The sequence below is a fragment of the Hypomesus nipponensis genome, chromosome 25 (assembly GCF_054491055.1).
Source record: "Hypomesus nipponensis isolate SF chromosome 25, ASM5449105v1, whole genome shotgun sequence".
Classification (NCBI taxonomy): domain Eukaryota; kingdom Metazoa; phylum Chordata; class Actinopteri; order Osmeriformes; family Osmeridae; genus Hypomesus; species Hypomesus nipponensis.
In genome coordinates, this window is record NC_140385.1 from 9,900,877 (window position 1) to 9,914,184 (window position 13,308).

At 47.7% G+C, this 13,308-nt stretch overlaps 1 protein-coding gene across 6 annotated transcripts in view; it reads right to left on the reverse strand.

The window, feature by feature from the left end:
• Positions 1-13,308, reverse strand: part of mpdz (multiple PDZ domain crumbs cell polarity complex component) — a 41,714-nt gene that overhangs the window by 21,594 nt on the left and 6,812 nt on the right. For 2 of the 6 annotated variants that reach the window (XM_084691230.1, XM_084691229.1), the window contains exons 5-21: positions 12,838-12,977; positions 12,171-12,384; positions 11,221-11,349; positions 10,048-10,233; positions 9,331-9,433; positions 8,322-8,410; positions 7,544-7,859; positions 6,861-6,938; positions 6,530-6,609; positions 6,162-6,308; positions 5,688-5,858; positions 4,760-4,954; positions 3,769-3,978; positions 2,469-2,594; positions 2,000-2,161; positions 693-1,034; positions 159-270 (exon numbers count right to left, since the gene is read on the reverse strand). In XM_084691230.1, coding sequence (XP_084547356.1) covers positions 159-270; positions 693-1,034; positions 2,000-2,161; positions 2,469-2,594; positions 3,769-3,978; positions 4,760-4,954; positions 5,688-5,858; positions 6,162-6,308; positions 6,530-6,609; positions 6,861-6,938; positions 7,544-7,859; positions 8,322-8,410; positions 9,331-9,433; positions 10,048-10,233; positions 11,221-11,349; positions 12,171-12,384; positions 12,838-12,977 — 2,800 coding nt within the window. The remainder of the gene's footprint in view (positions 1-158; positions 271-692; positions 1,035-1,999; positions 2,162-2,468; positions 2,595-3,768; positions 3,979-4,759; positions 4,955-5,687; positions 5,859-6,161; positions 6,309-6,529; positions 6,610-6,860; positions 6,939-7,543; positions 7,860-8,321; positions 8,411-9,330; positions 9,434-10,047; positions 10,234-11,220; positions 11,350-12,170; positions 12,385-12,837; positions 12,978-13,308) is intronic. The other 4 variants (XM_084691234.1, XM_084691231.1, XM_084691232.1 and 1 more) reach the window with 3 other exon arrangements.

Here is a 13,308-nt window from a genome sequence, read left to right on the forward strand (position 1 = left end):
TCAAATAAAACACCTAATCAGTTTTTAAATTACATTACTTTCCTCACGGTCCATTAGGATAAAAGCATGAATCAAGGCCAATTCTTTCTGTGAGCATTTTTCCCATGACGGATGAGTTGGAATTGGTAAAAAAGATTGCAAATCAAAATGATACAAACCAAGACTGGAGTTGCCCTTGACAACAGTGATAGTCCTTTCGAAATTGCTCCCAGAGGTTGGCTCTTCCTTGTCAGCATCCTCCGGAGACTCTTTAGCACAAGGCCCTTCTCCCTTAAAGGGTTATTAAATTATAAATGATTAAAGATACCAAAATAATAACATTAATAAGAAAAGTTCTAAAGTATGACAGGAAGTTGGAGGGTTTCTAAAAGCAAGTTGGGCTCAGAGGAGTGGGGAGGGACAGGAACTAAAAACTATTTCAAATTCATTTGTAAGAGTGTTGCCATTACTTTAGTGGGGGATTTTGATTAAGCACTTATCAATGCGTTGAATGGCTCAGATTGATTAACCGATTTGTTTGCCTTCACTTGTGTGCAATTCAATCTGGATGATTGTTCCTGTATGCGTTTGGATGTTTGGCTTGTTTTGCCATCTTCACCACTAAACCTTGATTGAATTAGACCTGCTATTTTTAAACACACTTGTCCAAAGCAGAGAGAGAGTACACTTTCATTTTGATGAAGGCTCTTTACCTTCATTAAAACGTTTAACTCTCCGATGTCCCCGATACAAATGGTGGTCTCCATCTGAAAATGGAGAAACGCCGTTGGCTCCGAAATAAGATTAGAACTGGGCCTGGAATCTGGACTGTACGAGATTGACAAATCGGCGGGTGCCATTTGGCCTGAAAGAATCCCCGGGCAGAGATCTGATTGGGCGATCGGCGCGGCGCCGGCGTGACCTCCCGTGCAGCTGGGCGGCGAAGGAAAGGAGATGGGTTTCTCCTCGAGGGAGAAGGGCTCGGTGTCGTCACCGACCTCGGACACGGTCGCGAAGGAAGGACGCTCGTCCGACAAACCCAGACGAGTCGTTCGCTAAGTAGAAACAAAACACAGCAGCCGAATGGAGGTTAGGCTCCATTAGTCTATCAAACACCCAACTGTGGATGGTAGCAGTGGGGGGTGGGGGTGGCGTGGGGGTGGGGTGAGGGGCTGGATTTCATCTGCCTCCGTCGCTGTAATGCACTTCTTGCAATGAGCCATGGAAAAGCCATCACCAGTCTAAAAGGGAATAGCAATAATTACAGATGTTCCTGTTGAGAGCTCAGTGCAAGGAGGAGAAGAAGAAGAAAAAAAAGCTGCTCCATTTATCGCCTGAGATCTAATTCAGCGGGCCTAGACTCCACCGGCAATTATTTTCCAGAGTGATTCCCCGCGCTGGTGAGATGGGAACCATAAACAAAAAAAAATGGCAAGCATGGCAGTGGGAACCCAAGACTGAGGATGTGAGACGGGCAGAACTGCTGAGGGGTGAAGTAAAGCAGCCAATGGGCCGTTTCATTCCTGTAGGGTGAAACTAGAACTGTGAGGTGTGCTGAATTACCTGGAGCTAGGAGAGGGATCTCATCTAAAGAAAACCAAAAGTTCACCTAGAAGCTTTGGGGGATTGGCTCAGGAATGCGACGCAAGGCTACAGGGAGGCACTGAGGTAGAGCAAAACCTGACATCGACACCATTACACCATCCATCAAAACTCACGGAAAAAAATGAGCTGACCAACTGGTGATCAACATCAGCAGTACATCATTTAACCACAAACACATGGTCACAGTACAGCTGTTCAGCTAAAAGCTAAGCTGTAGCGCCAGTAAGTAGTTGTAATGGGGGTCAATGATTCAGCACATTTTTTAGATGAGGTCTCTCCAGGACGGGAAGGAACAGCTGTTCTGGTGACTTTCCAAAGACTGGAGCTAGACATCAAGGTGAGGTCGTTCTTAAAGGGGGATGATTTGGGTGTTTCTCTGCTGGGGTACGGGGCCAGGGCCTTTGTGCTGTCCTACCTTGGGCGTTGAGGAGTGCAGGGTGACCTGGTAGTCTGGGTCAGAGCTGCAGGTGCTTCCATGGAGGGCAATCATGGACGCCTGGTATGTGTCGTCTTCATCTCCCGAGAAGCGATGCTCAAACACTCTCTCTTCGGACAAGTCCACATCGTTGGAGTCAATCTGCGTCACATAGGGAAATGATGATTCATTCTATGGTTAGGTCCAGTGCTGTTAATGGCGGTAAGCTCTCCAATCAAGGATGGCTGTTTACGTAAGTGCCGATGAGTGAGAATTGTCAATGTCGGTCTGACCTCCACCAAAAAATCAGGGTTGGAACATTTCAGATAATACTTCTTTGCTTTGATTGGTTATGATGTTCCCAGGTAACCGATTCGCCCAATCAACACAATTTCCGTACATTGTACAGTTCTTAATTGTCCCTAATTTGTGATTGGTTTCTGCCACTTTTCTCTGAGGATTGACTAACCAATGCCGGCTCTGCTCGGAAGAGGAAGCTGTCAGCTGACTCCTCCCTCTCTTTCACTAGCAAAGTGGCAAAGATAAGAGCACGCATGGCCGAGGATGACGATGGACTGTCCTCTTCATCGTAGGACTGTGGAGACAGGGCCGTGAGAAGAAAATGTGCAGAAATTTCCGGATGAATAAAGGGATTCAGGTCGAAATTGTGCAAAATGTGATTGGATTTTAATGGTAGTGAATCAGGTCAGTTTGTTAGTAGCAAAAGGGATATTACGTTTAGCCATTTTTACAGTCCTATGACCACTAATCATGGAATTGTCCGCTTAAGAAACCTTGTTCAATTGCCAGGAAATAGTTTTTTCTCGGTTGCTTGAATTTAAATGGACTGTGGAAAGAAAATATCTGGCAATGTTGCCATATACTTCCTTTCGAAGAATCTTTTGATGTTGATTATGTCTTACTGCCAGCTGAGAGATAGAGAAAGACAGTGGGTAAGTGAGAGCAGACAGAGAGAGAGAGAGAGAGAGAGAGAGAGAGAGAGAGAGAGAGAGAGAGAGGCAGAGAGAGAGAGAGAGAGAGAGAGAGAGAGAGAGAGAGAGAGAGAGAGAGAGAGAGAGAGAGAGAGAGAGAGAGAGAGAGAGAGAGAGAGGGGGAGAGATTTGGAAAGTATTGAAGGATTACGCCTGTTGGACTCAATTTTGAGAAGCAATACGGACGAAATACCCCCAAAACACATTCTGAAGCCTGCATGATAGCTCCTCACAGGATTCCGGAAACCATGTAATCCACCCAACCTGCAGCAACCTCGACATCTCACAGGCCTTCCCAAAGCATTAATCCAATGGCCAAGTCCAATACATGAGAAATGTACCACTAAACCTGAAAGAATGCTAGCAATTTTCACAGATAACACACACAAACACAGACACACACGCACAACCCAGGTGCCTGGGGGTCATAAATATGTTGTTGAACTAACCAATATTTTGACAGCTGCCTCAGTGCCTTTAAGTATAAGGAGTCCAAGTGCTTTCAGAATTCAATAAGAAAGCTATATCAAAGCAAAAGGCCTGATGGTTTTGCTGCTTGCAGGCAGCTGGGAGTGTGAGAGCACGTAGCTAACTCCACTGTCTTCTCAGCATGAAAAATGCAGGCCATCAGTAAGATGAGCCCTCATTATTGAACAGCAGGCACGTGAGTAAAGGCACTCATAGATATGCTTTCATGGATACACCAACACACACACACACACACACAAAAAGTCTCATCACGAGACAATAGATATTTTTATAGATATTTTTCCTTACTGGCAACGGCTTGGCCACTCCGATTCGGACCTTGCCGATGTCGGCCCCTTTCAGTGCCTGGACGGCGTCCTCCAGACTTGCGTTCTCCAGGTTGGTGCTGTTGACGAACATGAGCCGGTCTCCCGGCAACAGCCTGCCGTCAATCTCCGCCACCCCCACTGGCACCAACGAGCGAATCACGATCACCGTCTTAGCCGGATCCGTGGGGTCCTATGACAGTGTCAGTCAGGTCGACACACATGAGAACTTAATTTGGAGACACTCTCAGATTGTAATTCACTTCAGTTGCCATATATATGTTTATAAAATATCCTGCATTGTAAATTATGCATGTAAAGCAATCGCTTGTAGATGGAAAGTGTGTATATCTCACACTACAAACTACATTTCCCAGAGGGCTACCCTCTGTAACACTTAGCCTCTGTAACTCATCCCTACTATATATTCATTGCCCATTAGTTCAGCATGAAGTCTTTTTCAAAATAGAAAAGCACACTGATCATCTTTCTGTGTGTTTTTCCAACAAACATACCATACATGAGCACACACACAGACAAGCAATCAGAAATACACACACAAACACACACATACACAAACTTGGCAGTGGTGTGGCAGAACACCAGTTGTATCCCAAATATAAATCCCATTTAGTAGTATGGTGTTAGACATTATGTACAAGATAATCAACCAATCATTTTACTACCCCTTTTACTTGCATTTTGTTGTTTATATTCAGGGACTTTTACTTTTAAAATCTGAAACTGAGGTAAATATGTTATGAAGGATGTTCTGAATGATACATCAACATTCATAACATTGTCATGGATGTTCATGAACACACCCTTCCAGCAGCTCCACAAGCTCAGATGACAACTTCCTTCCCCAAGAACGAAAAAAGTTACATGGAGCAGAATGCAATCATGCAAGCGCACATTCGACACCCCCGCCAAGTTCCACTCCCTCACCCCTCAACCCCCGTCAGAATCCCCACCTGGTAGTCCAGGATGCTGAATCCCAGTCCGTCCTCGCCCTTCTCCAGCTCAATGTCCTGAATCTCCGTCTCCCACATGGCCAAAGGAGATCCCAGGGGCTCCTCGGTCGTCACATGTCGGTCCCCTGCCGCCGCCGCCGCCTCCAACCCCTCGGAATCTCCGGGAACCAGAAAGCCGACGGGGTCTCCTTGTATCTGCCGAGCCCAAAAACCAGCGTCCTCAGCGCTGCGCACGCATACCCCTGCTCCCTTACTCAAGAGCCCATAGGCTGCTGCGAACACCGGGTCCGTTTTCATTGGCAGGAGATGAAAGGGAATCTTGAGGTTGCTCGATGCACTGCATGTAGTGTTTTTCCTCCCCCCCCCCCTCCAGCCTAAAACAGGGCTTGGGTGCCTTTTGAAGGCTAATTCTGTGGACTGCTTACCAAGTACTGTGTGACCTGTACCTGAGGGGTAGCCTCAGATGTATGGACGTTAATAAAGATGTCAGCGTGCCCTGCTTATCACTAAGTCTTTATCCCTAGTCATTGACCATCTGGACGGCCATTGGAGCACTGAAACGACTGTGCTGAGATAATGAGGGTGAGTGGGGAGGTGGGGGGGGGTGTTAGGAGGAGGGGGAAGAAGAGGATGAGGATGAAAAGAGAGAGGATGGACAGGAGTTGGGGTTAGAGGAGTAAGAGGTGGAGGAGAGGAAGGAGGGGGAGAGGGAGGACGAGGAAATAGTCCTTCAATCGTATTCAGCAGTATATATCGAGAACTGGGGAAAAGCTGTTTACACTGCACTTTGTCAGGTAAAGCTGGCAAATTCCAATCTTAATAGAATGCATTGCCATTGCAATTTATTTCTGAGAATATCTATGCATATATTAGACAGCAACTTAAAAGTCAGAATCCCGTAACATTCCTAGGACAGCAAATTAAATACCTTTATGCAAGGTTCCATGGGCAGGGCCTCCAGTCCCGATTGGCCAGAGTCCGTGTCACTCTGCAAGAGAGGGGCGGGCCTGCAGCAGGCCATGTACACACGAACAGGAAGCTCCTTCAGAATGCTAATCACTTCCTTGTGGGTCTCGCCAATCAGAGAGATCCCGTTGACCTGGGCGGAGAGAGGTGGCAATGTACGGTAGTTACAGCTCTGCAGAGGCACAGTCTGTGCTCAAATACGGCTCTCACAGCACAAGGAAAAGATAGGCGATTATGGAGAGGATAATTACACTAATGTTGTTGATGAACGCAATCATGGTGACCCCCCTCCCCCCCACCCCCCCACCCCACCCCACAAAAAAGGTGACCTGTGAGTCCTTGGTGAAATATCGGTTTCTATGCGCCCATATATATCATTGACATTTGTTCTGTGCTGGCGTACAGTGAGGTGAATTCCGCCCAGTCAGCGTCTCACCTCGAGCAGTTCGTCCCCGCTGAAGAGCTTCCCACAGCGGCCTACGGGGCCCTCTGGCAGCACGGAGCGGATGTAGTGGTGTCCAGCGCTGGCCTCCAGGCTCACGCCCAGCCCACTGCTCTCACTGAACTTCTCCACCTGGGCCACCTGGAGCAGGGAAGACCAGTGGGCAAGGAAACGAGAACTTGGTCCAGCTTTTGAACGTTTGACAGAGGGAAGCTTCCGGAACAATGCCTATACGAACTCTGTTTTAGGGATTCAATGTAGACTAGTGCCGATTCAATTATGGGAATGTGGGTTCTACTAGGGTGTTTTACAACCGCACAGATGTATGCCCGTTCAATCGTTTCACGCTGTTGTTTACTTACAACTACTTCATTGCTGGGGCCCAGAACTTTCTGCCATTTGTTCATCAGTTCCTCCTCTTCCTCCGCTGTGAGCTTGACTCCTTCAAAACATTCCGTAAACGCAAACAAAGTTACGACAACAACCAAACAACATGTACATAGGTAAGAACCCCCCCAAAAACATTTGACTGCACTATTTCACACCCTTTTACACTTGTTTTTTTTTGTTGCAGCGAGGAACACAGTTCAACAGGTCTAGCCAGCCATGCACCACATTGACTGGATTCTCATCCCCTATCTTCAGCGGTGCACTTAGCAACAGATCCCAGGTCACCAGGGGTAAGTCTCCTACCGTCTCTGTCTTCCATCAGCTGATCCTTGGGCAGGACAGCATGAGATCCTCCACTGCTCGCCTGGAACTGCTTCTCCTCTGCACTCGCGGAAACAGACAATAGACACGAGCTTCAGAACACACACTGAGAAGACACACTCTCTCTTTCTCTCTCTCACACACGCGCATACATGTCGAGATCCGTCTCTGAGCTCTGAACATGTTCTCTGTTCTCAAAGTCTGTGTGTTGTGTGTTTACTGTGCTGGTGTTTACTTCTCATGGGGCAGGACTCTATTACAGGCTGCAGGAGGTTCAAGGGCCTGAGGCAGGGTGGAGGATTGGGCTCTAAATATAAATCCAGCGGTGGTTGTGGGAAGGGGCTAAGTAGAAGGGAGCCGCCACTGTCTGTGACCCAGCCCAGTCTCAGCCAAGTCTCTGAACTAGACCCCTACCCCAGCAGTGGTCTAGTCCCAGGTCTGGTCTTGGCTCAGTCCAGTACCAGGTCCAGACCTCTGGTAGTGTTGGGGCATCTATGTGTGTGTAGTAGTACAGTATACAGTACAGCCAGCTTTCGATTCATGCATTACAATACAGTTGGGACATCATTAAACACAATCAAAGTTTTAATCACGTAATGTTCTCAAAATAGTACTTCACCAATATACCAAACTCTGTGACATGTGTTTCTCATCTCCCTCATCACCTTGAGCGATCTCCGCGTTCACCCTCTCCAGAGTGAGGTCCCTGGCCTCGTGGGCGGGGGCGGGAGGGAGGACCAGGGCACTGGGGGCCATGGCGGGGGGTAGGACCAGGGCATTGGGGGCCATGGCGGGGGGTAGGACCAGGGCACTGGGGGCCATGGCGGGGGGTAGGACCAGGGCACTGGGGGCCATGGCAGGGGGGATCTCCTCTGGCCGGAAGCCCCGCCTCACCAGCTTCAGGAGCACGGTCTGGCCCGTGTGTCGCAGCACCTCGACGGCCTGCTGGTTGGTGAAGCCCTGGATGTTCATCCCATCCACCTGCAAGGGGGAGGTCATCCACATGGAAGTCATCCAATCCTGGGGACTCAGATGGGATTGGATAATTTCCATTTCTCCGACTGAATAGAATGCTTAAAATACTCACCTTTTATTGTAATAATTTTGATTTATGCAGCTGTTAAGCATTGTATTATTATCTATTGCTGTATTATTAATCTAATTTACCCTAAAAAAATGTTTTTAAAAATATTTAAAAAAACAATAATCAAAACACAAAAGCACACATAATTAAGAGATTACATTAACCTACTCTGTAAGGTAATTTTGATTAATGTAAATCAACTTAAGTAAAAGCTTTTTTTTCCCAATAATGGCTAAATTATTCAAATATGCAATTTCCTTGTTACCCAACATATTATCTAAATGGATTATGCTCAAACAATTCAGCCTCTCAAATGATTTGATAGATTCAAATAATGTCAGGGTATTGGAATCACTTACAGCTATGATCTGGTCTCCAACATGAATCCTTCCATCCTGCTCTACGGCACTGTCTTTAGTTATGCTCTTTACAAAGATACCAGACGGCTCTGCAATGTAAGAACACACAATTGCAACAGGTGTGAAACACATAATTCAGCACCCCATCTGGAAATAGGAATAATAATAATAAAGGAATAACAAAATTAAACTGCTATTGAATAAAATGGCAATGCGTCTATGAACCACAAGTACACATATAATCGAATACATTTACTGGTACTGTCATTCTAAAAGTCTGCTTTGAATAATCGTAATAATAAATAGTTTTTACATGGATTAAAGGGTCTGATGAATGCAAGCTTACATTTTTCCAATCCATGTTCTATGATGTGTTAATAATTATTACTTAATTATTCACTTGAATACATGCGCAAATGAGCTGTGTCGTTTATTGTACATCATTGGTTAATATTTCTGTGGAATAAATTGAACCGCATAATTTGTTTTGTTAAACTCTGTGTTGCTTTTCGATGGTTTCAAGGCACAAAATGAGTCTGCACATGAGCAGCAGCAGGCCACCATGTAAAAGGGAAGACAGGAATCTGTCACATCAGTCCACAGACATTGTGATAGGACGAGGGAGTGGAGGTCTTAATGAGTTCGGTCGAGACAGCTTTTGCAAAGCCCTGTTAATGCACTGACATCCAAATGGTTTCAGACTAACCTTTGAAGTTGTTCAGAAAGTTCTAACAGAATTTGAAAACAACTGGATATCTGCAAAGTTTCATACTTTCAATTCCAAACTATGGTTTGTAAATAGGAATCTGTCATTATTGATCAAATGTCATCTTTTTATGAAATAACAGGAATTCTGCAGGAAAGAAGATACCAAATGATAACACTTAAATAAACGATTCATACTGAGTCAACCTAAAAATACTTCTTGTGTATTATTACCTCATTGAGTCTACTTAAAAACAACAAATGTCATAAACTGTCAGGTGTAAATATCAACATGTTTTCTCACCAGAGTTCTTATCCCCCACATAGCCGGCGATGGTAATTCCCAGGCCCTGGGCGTTCTTGGTCAGCTCCACATCAAAAGCATCGTCCTCCTCTTCCTCATAGCCCTGCGGGGACACAAGTGAGTCACACTCAGTCACCAAGATGGCCAACGCTGACGAGACAAAAAGGAGTGCCTCCCATAGGAGTCTATGGGGCCTCACTCCCCTCCTTCCGCACACTGCTCCCAACACCTCGCTACATTCCACACCTACATTTCCTCCCCGTCAACCAAAAGTTCAGATGAGTAATGCGTGCATTAAATACAAAGATATCACATGGGGGAGGTGTCAGCAGACAAAAGGAACACTAAGAGTTTGAGTCATGGGGGTGATTCATATGTACAAAGGGCTGGGGGCTTGATAACGAGAGGGAAAGCACAGTTGTAAGCACTTAATGGATGCAGTCAGCAGAAAACAACAGCTCTCATGGGGGGCCGTGTCACAGAGTCTTCAGACTCTGAAACCGGAACCGAAGACCAAAGTCTGAGTGATCCTCCTGGGTTCAGGAGCGAGGCAAAAACCACAGAAGAAGACGTCCAAGTCCAAACGCGTCCTCGAAAACACAGAACGCCCTCTTATCTGACCCCCCCCCCCCCCCCGAAAACTCTTCTCAAACGTCTCCCGCACGGCCCCCTCGTAGGCTGTCCTCAGGACCGTCAGCGCCCAAACCGTCGTCTCACCTGTTGCTCGGCGAGCGTGGGCAGCGCCACGGGCGCCGCCGAGTCGTCGGAGGGCCCCCTGGTGATGACCAGCTTCACCCGGTTGCCACACAGCCGCAGGACCTGGGCCACCTGCTCGCTGCCCATCCCCAGCAGCTCCGTGTCCCCGATCTTCAGGATGTGGTCCCCGCTGCGCAGGCGGCCGTCCTGGAGGTCGGGGGGGGGGAATGTTACAGCAGGCCGACACTAGAGGGGGGGGGGGGCACCTCGCCGTCAGCCTCGCAGATGGCCGTCAACGTCGAGGCTGTTGTGTGAGTCAGTGGTGGACTACGGTGATGCCAAGGAGATTTGAATCAAGGCCTTCCCACTAATCGGGCTTGGTTGTTCACTTGGTCACAAGCGACAAACTTGCCTAAGGGCTGAATGGGATCTAATAGGGGTTTTAAAACCAATGTCAAATGGTCAGTTATTTATCTGGCTTTTCGAAAAAAGAAATAGCTGCGAAAATATAGTGTTTAAGCTCGCTATATGGCTATAGAGACCATATGTATATGACTATAATTACTATTTGTTATTCCAGTAAGCCATTCCACCCGCACTGGGACTGCATTACTGGGATACTGCATTATCAATGTCTTTACCTGATGAAAATCCTTCCTTCCCAGTGCTAACATACACATACTACAGATGTACGCTTCCTATAGGTATGCATTATTTAGGCTCCCGCAGGTCTCTGTACAGCACCACATCTCTTTGAGCATATGCTGAGGTGAGTGGAGTATTCTGTTGGCCTGAGGTAAACAAAACTCTGTATTCAAACACACACACACACACACACACACACACACACAGAGGCAGGAGGTATGGCTCTGATGAATATGTGGTTGACTTGAGCGCTGACTAGGCCCACCTAATTATTGGGTGCCGGCATCCCTAAGTGGCATCCTTTCTATTCTGAAAACCGACCAACCAGTGAGGAGGTAGATTCCTGTCACTCACGCACAACCATCTTGTTACTGCTTGTTAGGCTGTAATTTCACACCTACTGTGCAGAGTCAACCAGAACAAAACAACAATTGAAACAGAAAAGAGAATGAAGAAAAAATAAATAAATAATAAACTCCTGATCTTCCCCGTTACAGCTCAAACTGTGTTCTCCTTAAAACTCTGAACGGGGTGAGTCCGGCAGTTCACCTGGTCAGCAATTCCTCCGGGAAGGATGGTTTTGACGATGACCCCGGTGGTCTTTCCCCCCACGATGCCGAACCCCAGGCCTGTGCCGTCGTTGACCAGTTCGATGGTCTCCACGTGTTGCCAGAGGGCCTGGGGGACACCAGACAGGGACAGGCTTAGGATGGCCACCAGGACTAATGGTGCATCAAAAGGTGATTTGAGAACACAGTGATAAGCTAATGGATGTGATGCTGTGTGGAAACGGGGTTTTGAGCGGTGTGGTGTGGATCTGGGCGTGTGTTCTTTGCGCGTGAGGTAGGCAACCTGCTGGATTGGCCCTGTGTGTGTGTGTGTGTGTGTGTGCGTGTGTGTGAGAGAGAGGGAGAGAGAGAGAGAGAGAGAGAGAGAGAGAGAGAGAGAGACAGAGAGAGAGACAGAGAGAGAGAGACAGAGACAGAGAGAGAGAGAGAGAGAGAGAGAGAGAGAGAGAGAGAGAGAGAGAGAGAGAGAGAGAGAGAGAGAGAGAGAGAGAGAGAGAGAGAGAGAGAGAGAAAGAGAGAGAGACAGAGAGAGACAGAGAGAGAGAGAGAGAGAGACAGAGAGAGAGAGACAGAGAGAGAGAGAGAGAGAGAGAGAGGGTGTATGTGTGCTCTGTCAGACCAGCCATGCGTGATGCTGCATCCCATGGGTGAGAGAGACACCATCACGATGGGGTAGCGAATCAGTGTGCGTCTGTATGATTGTGTTATTTGTTTGTGTGACAGTGCGTGTTTGTGTGGGTGCATGCTCGAGTGTGTGTACTCTCCCCACACTACAGTGAGCACACGCAGGGCGCTCACCTTCAGACACCAGAAATACACAATTCCACACAAAAACAACGGGAATGGAATTGAATAACCACCTGCGTGTCTATACGTGTGTGTGTGTGTGTATGTGTGTGTGTGTGTGTGTGTGTGGGGGGGGTTCCTCACAGCGCTGGAGTGAGCCGACAGGGTGCTGGCAGCCGAGGGGGTCCTGGACACCACGGGGCTGGCCAGCTGGGGGATGGGGCCCCTGGCCACGGTCAGCTGGATGCTGGCCGAGGCCCGCTGCAGGATGCCTATAGCCTGCTGGTGGGTCACCGTCAGGTCTAGGGGCTGGCCGTTGATGGCCAGGATCTGGTCCGCCTCCTTCAGCTTGCCGTCGCTGGGGGAGGGGGGCCGGGGGGGGAGGGGGTTGGATAGGAGGTGGATGAGATGGAGAGGGAGGAGGTGGTGGAAACGGATGAGGAAGAGGTTTCCGTGGTTTGTTTAAATCCGAGAGTGGCAGCTCTGAGTCAGTAAGAATGTCGTCGTCTAATGTTAGGCTGTGGTTTGGATTGCGTAATCTCAAATACGACCTGTAAGCTAAAACCATTACATTACTACACATTATACAGTTTGCAAATGTGTCCTTGCTAAACTCTTAGATAGACACCAGATAGACATAGCTACATTACGACATGGTTACACTTTGCTCAGATACGTATATAGGTTAAATACCTTGGATCCCAAATTCAATTCAAGTTAGTTCAGTTCAGTTTACTCCAAATGGAGATCCAAGGTACTACAAACCCCGTCTCGAGGACATTTTCCCCTCCTTTTCTCCACGCGACCCTACCAGTGAGCCACGCTGCCAGGCTGGATCTCCTGGACAAAGATCCCCAGCTCCCCCCGGTTCTCACTCCTCAGGCCCACCACACTGAAGCCCAGCCCCCCAGACACCGGCTTCAACAGCTCCATGTGGGTCACGTAGCGGCCCTGTCAAACACACACCCACACACACACACACACACACACATACAAGCATATATGCAAGCACAAACATGTACATAGTCGTCCTCGCACACACGCGTACATCCGCGCACACACATCGACACGCACACACACACACACAGTCAGTTTTCAACCCCTCAAGGCAGCATCAAAGGCATACTGCTTTAGAAGTCTATTTGAAGTCAGTCAAGTGAGTGGAGTGCTCAGAGTGTAGAGTACAACTTGTCTCTGAGTGTCTTCAGATATCTAGTTTGTGTCAAACAAGACTTGCTAAGGGTAAATCCAGGGCTGATAGGGAAGATTCAGAATCTATAGT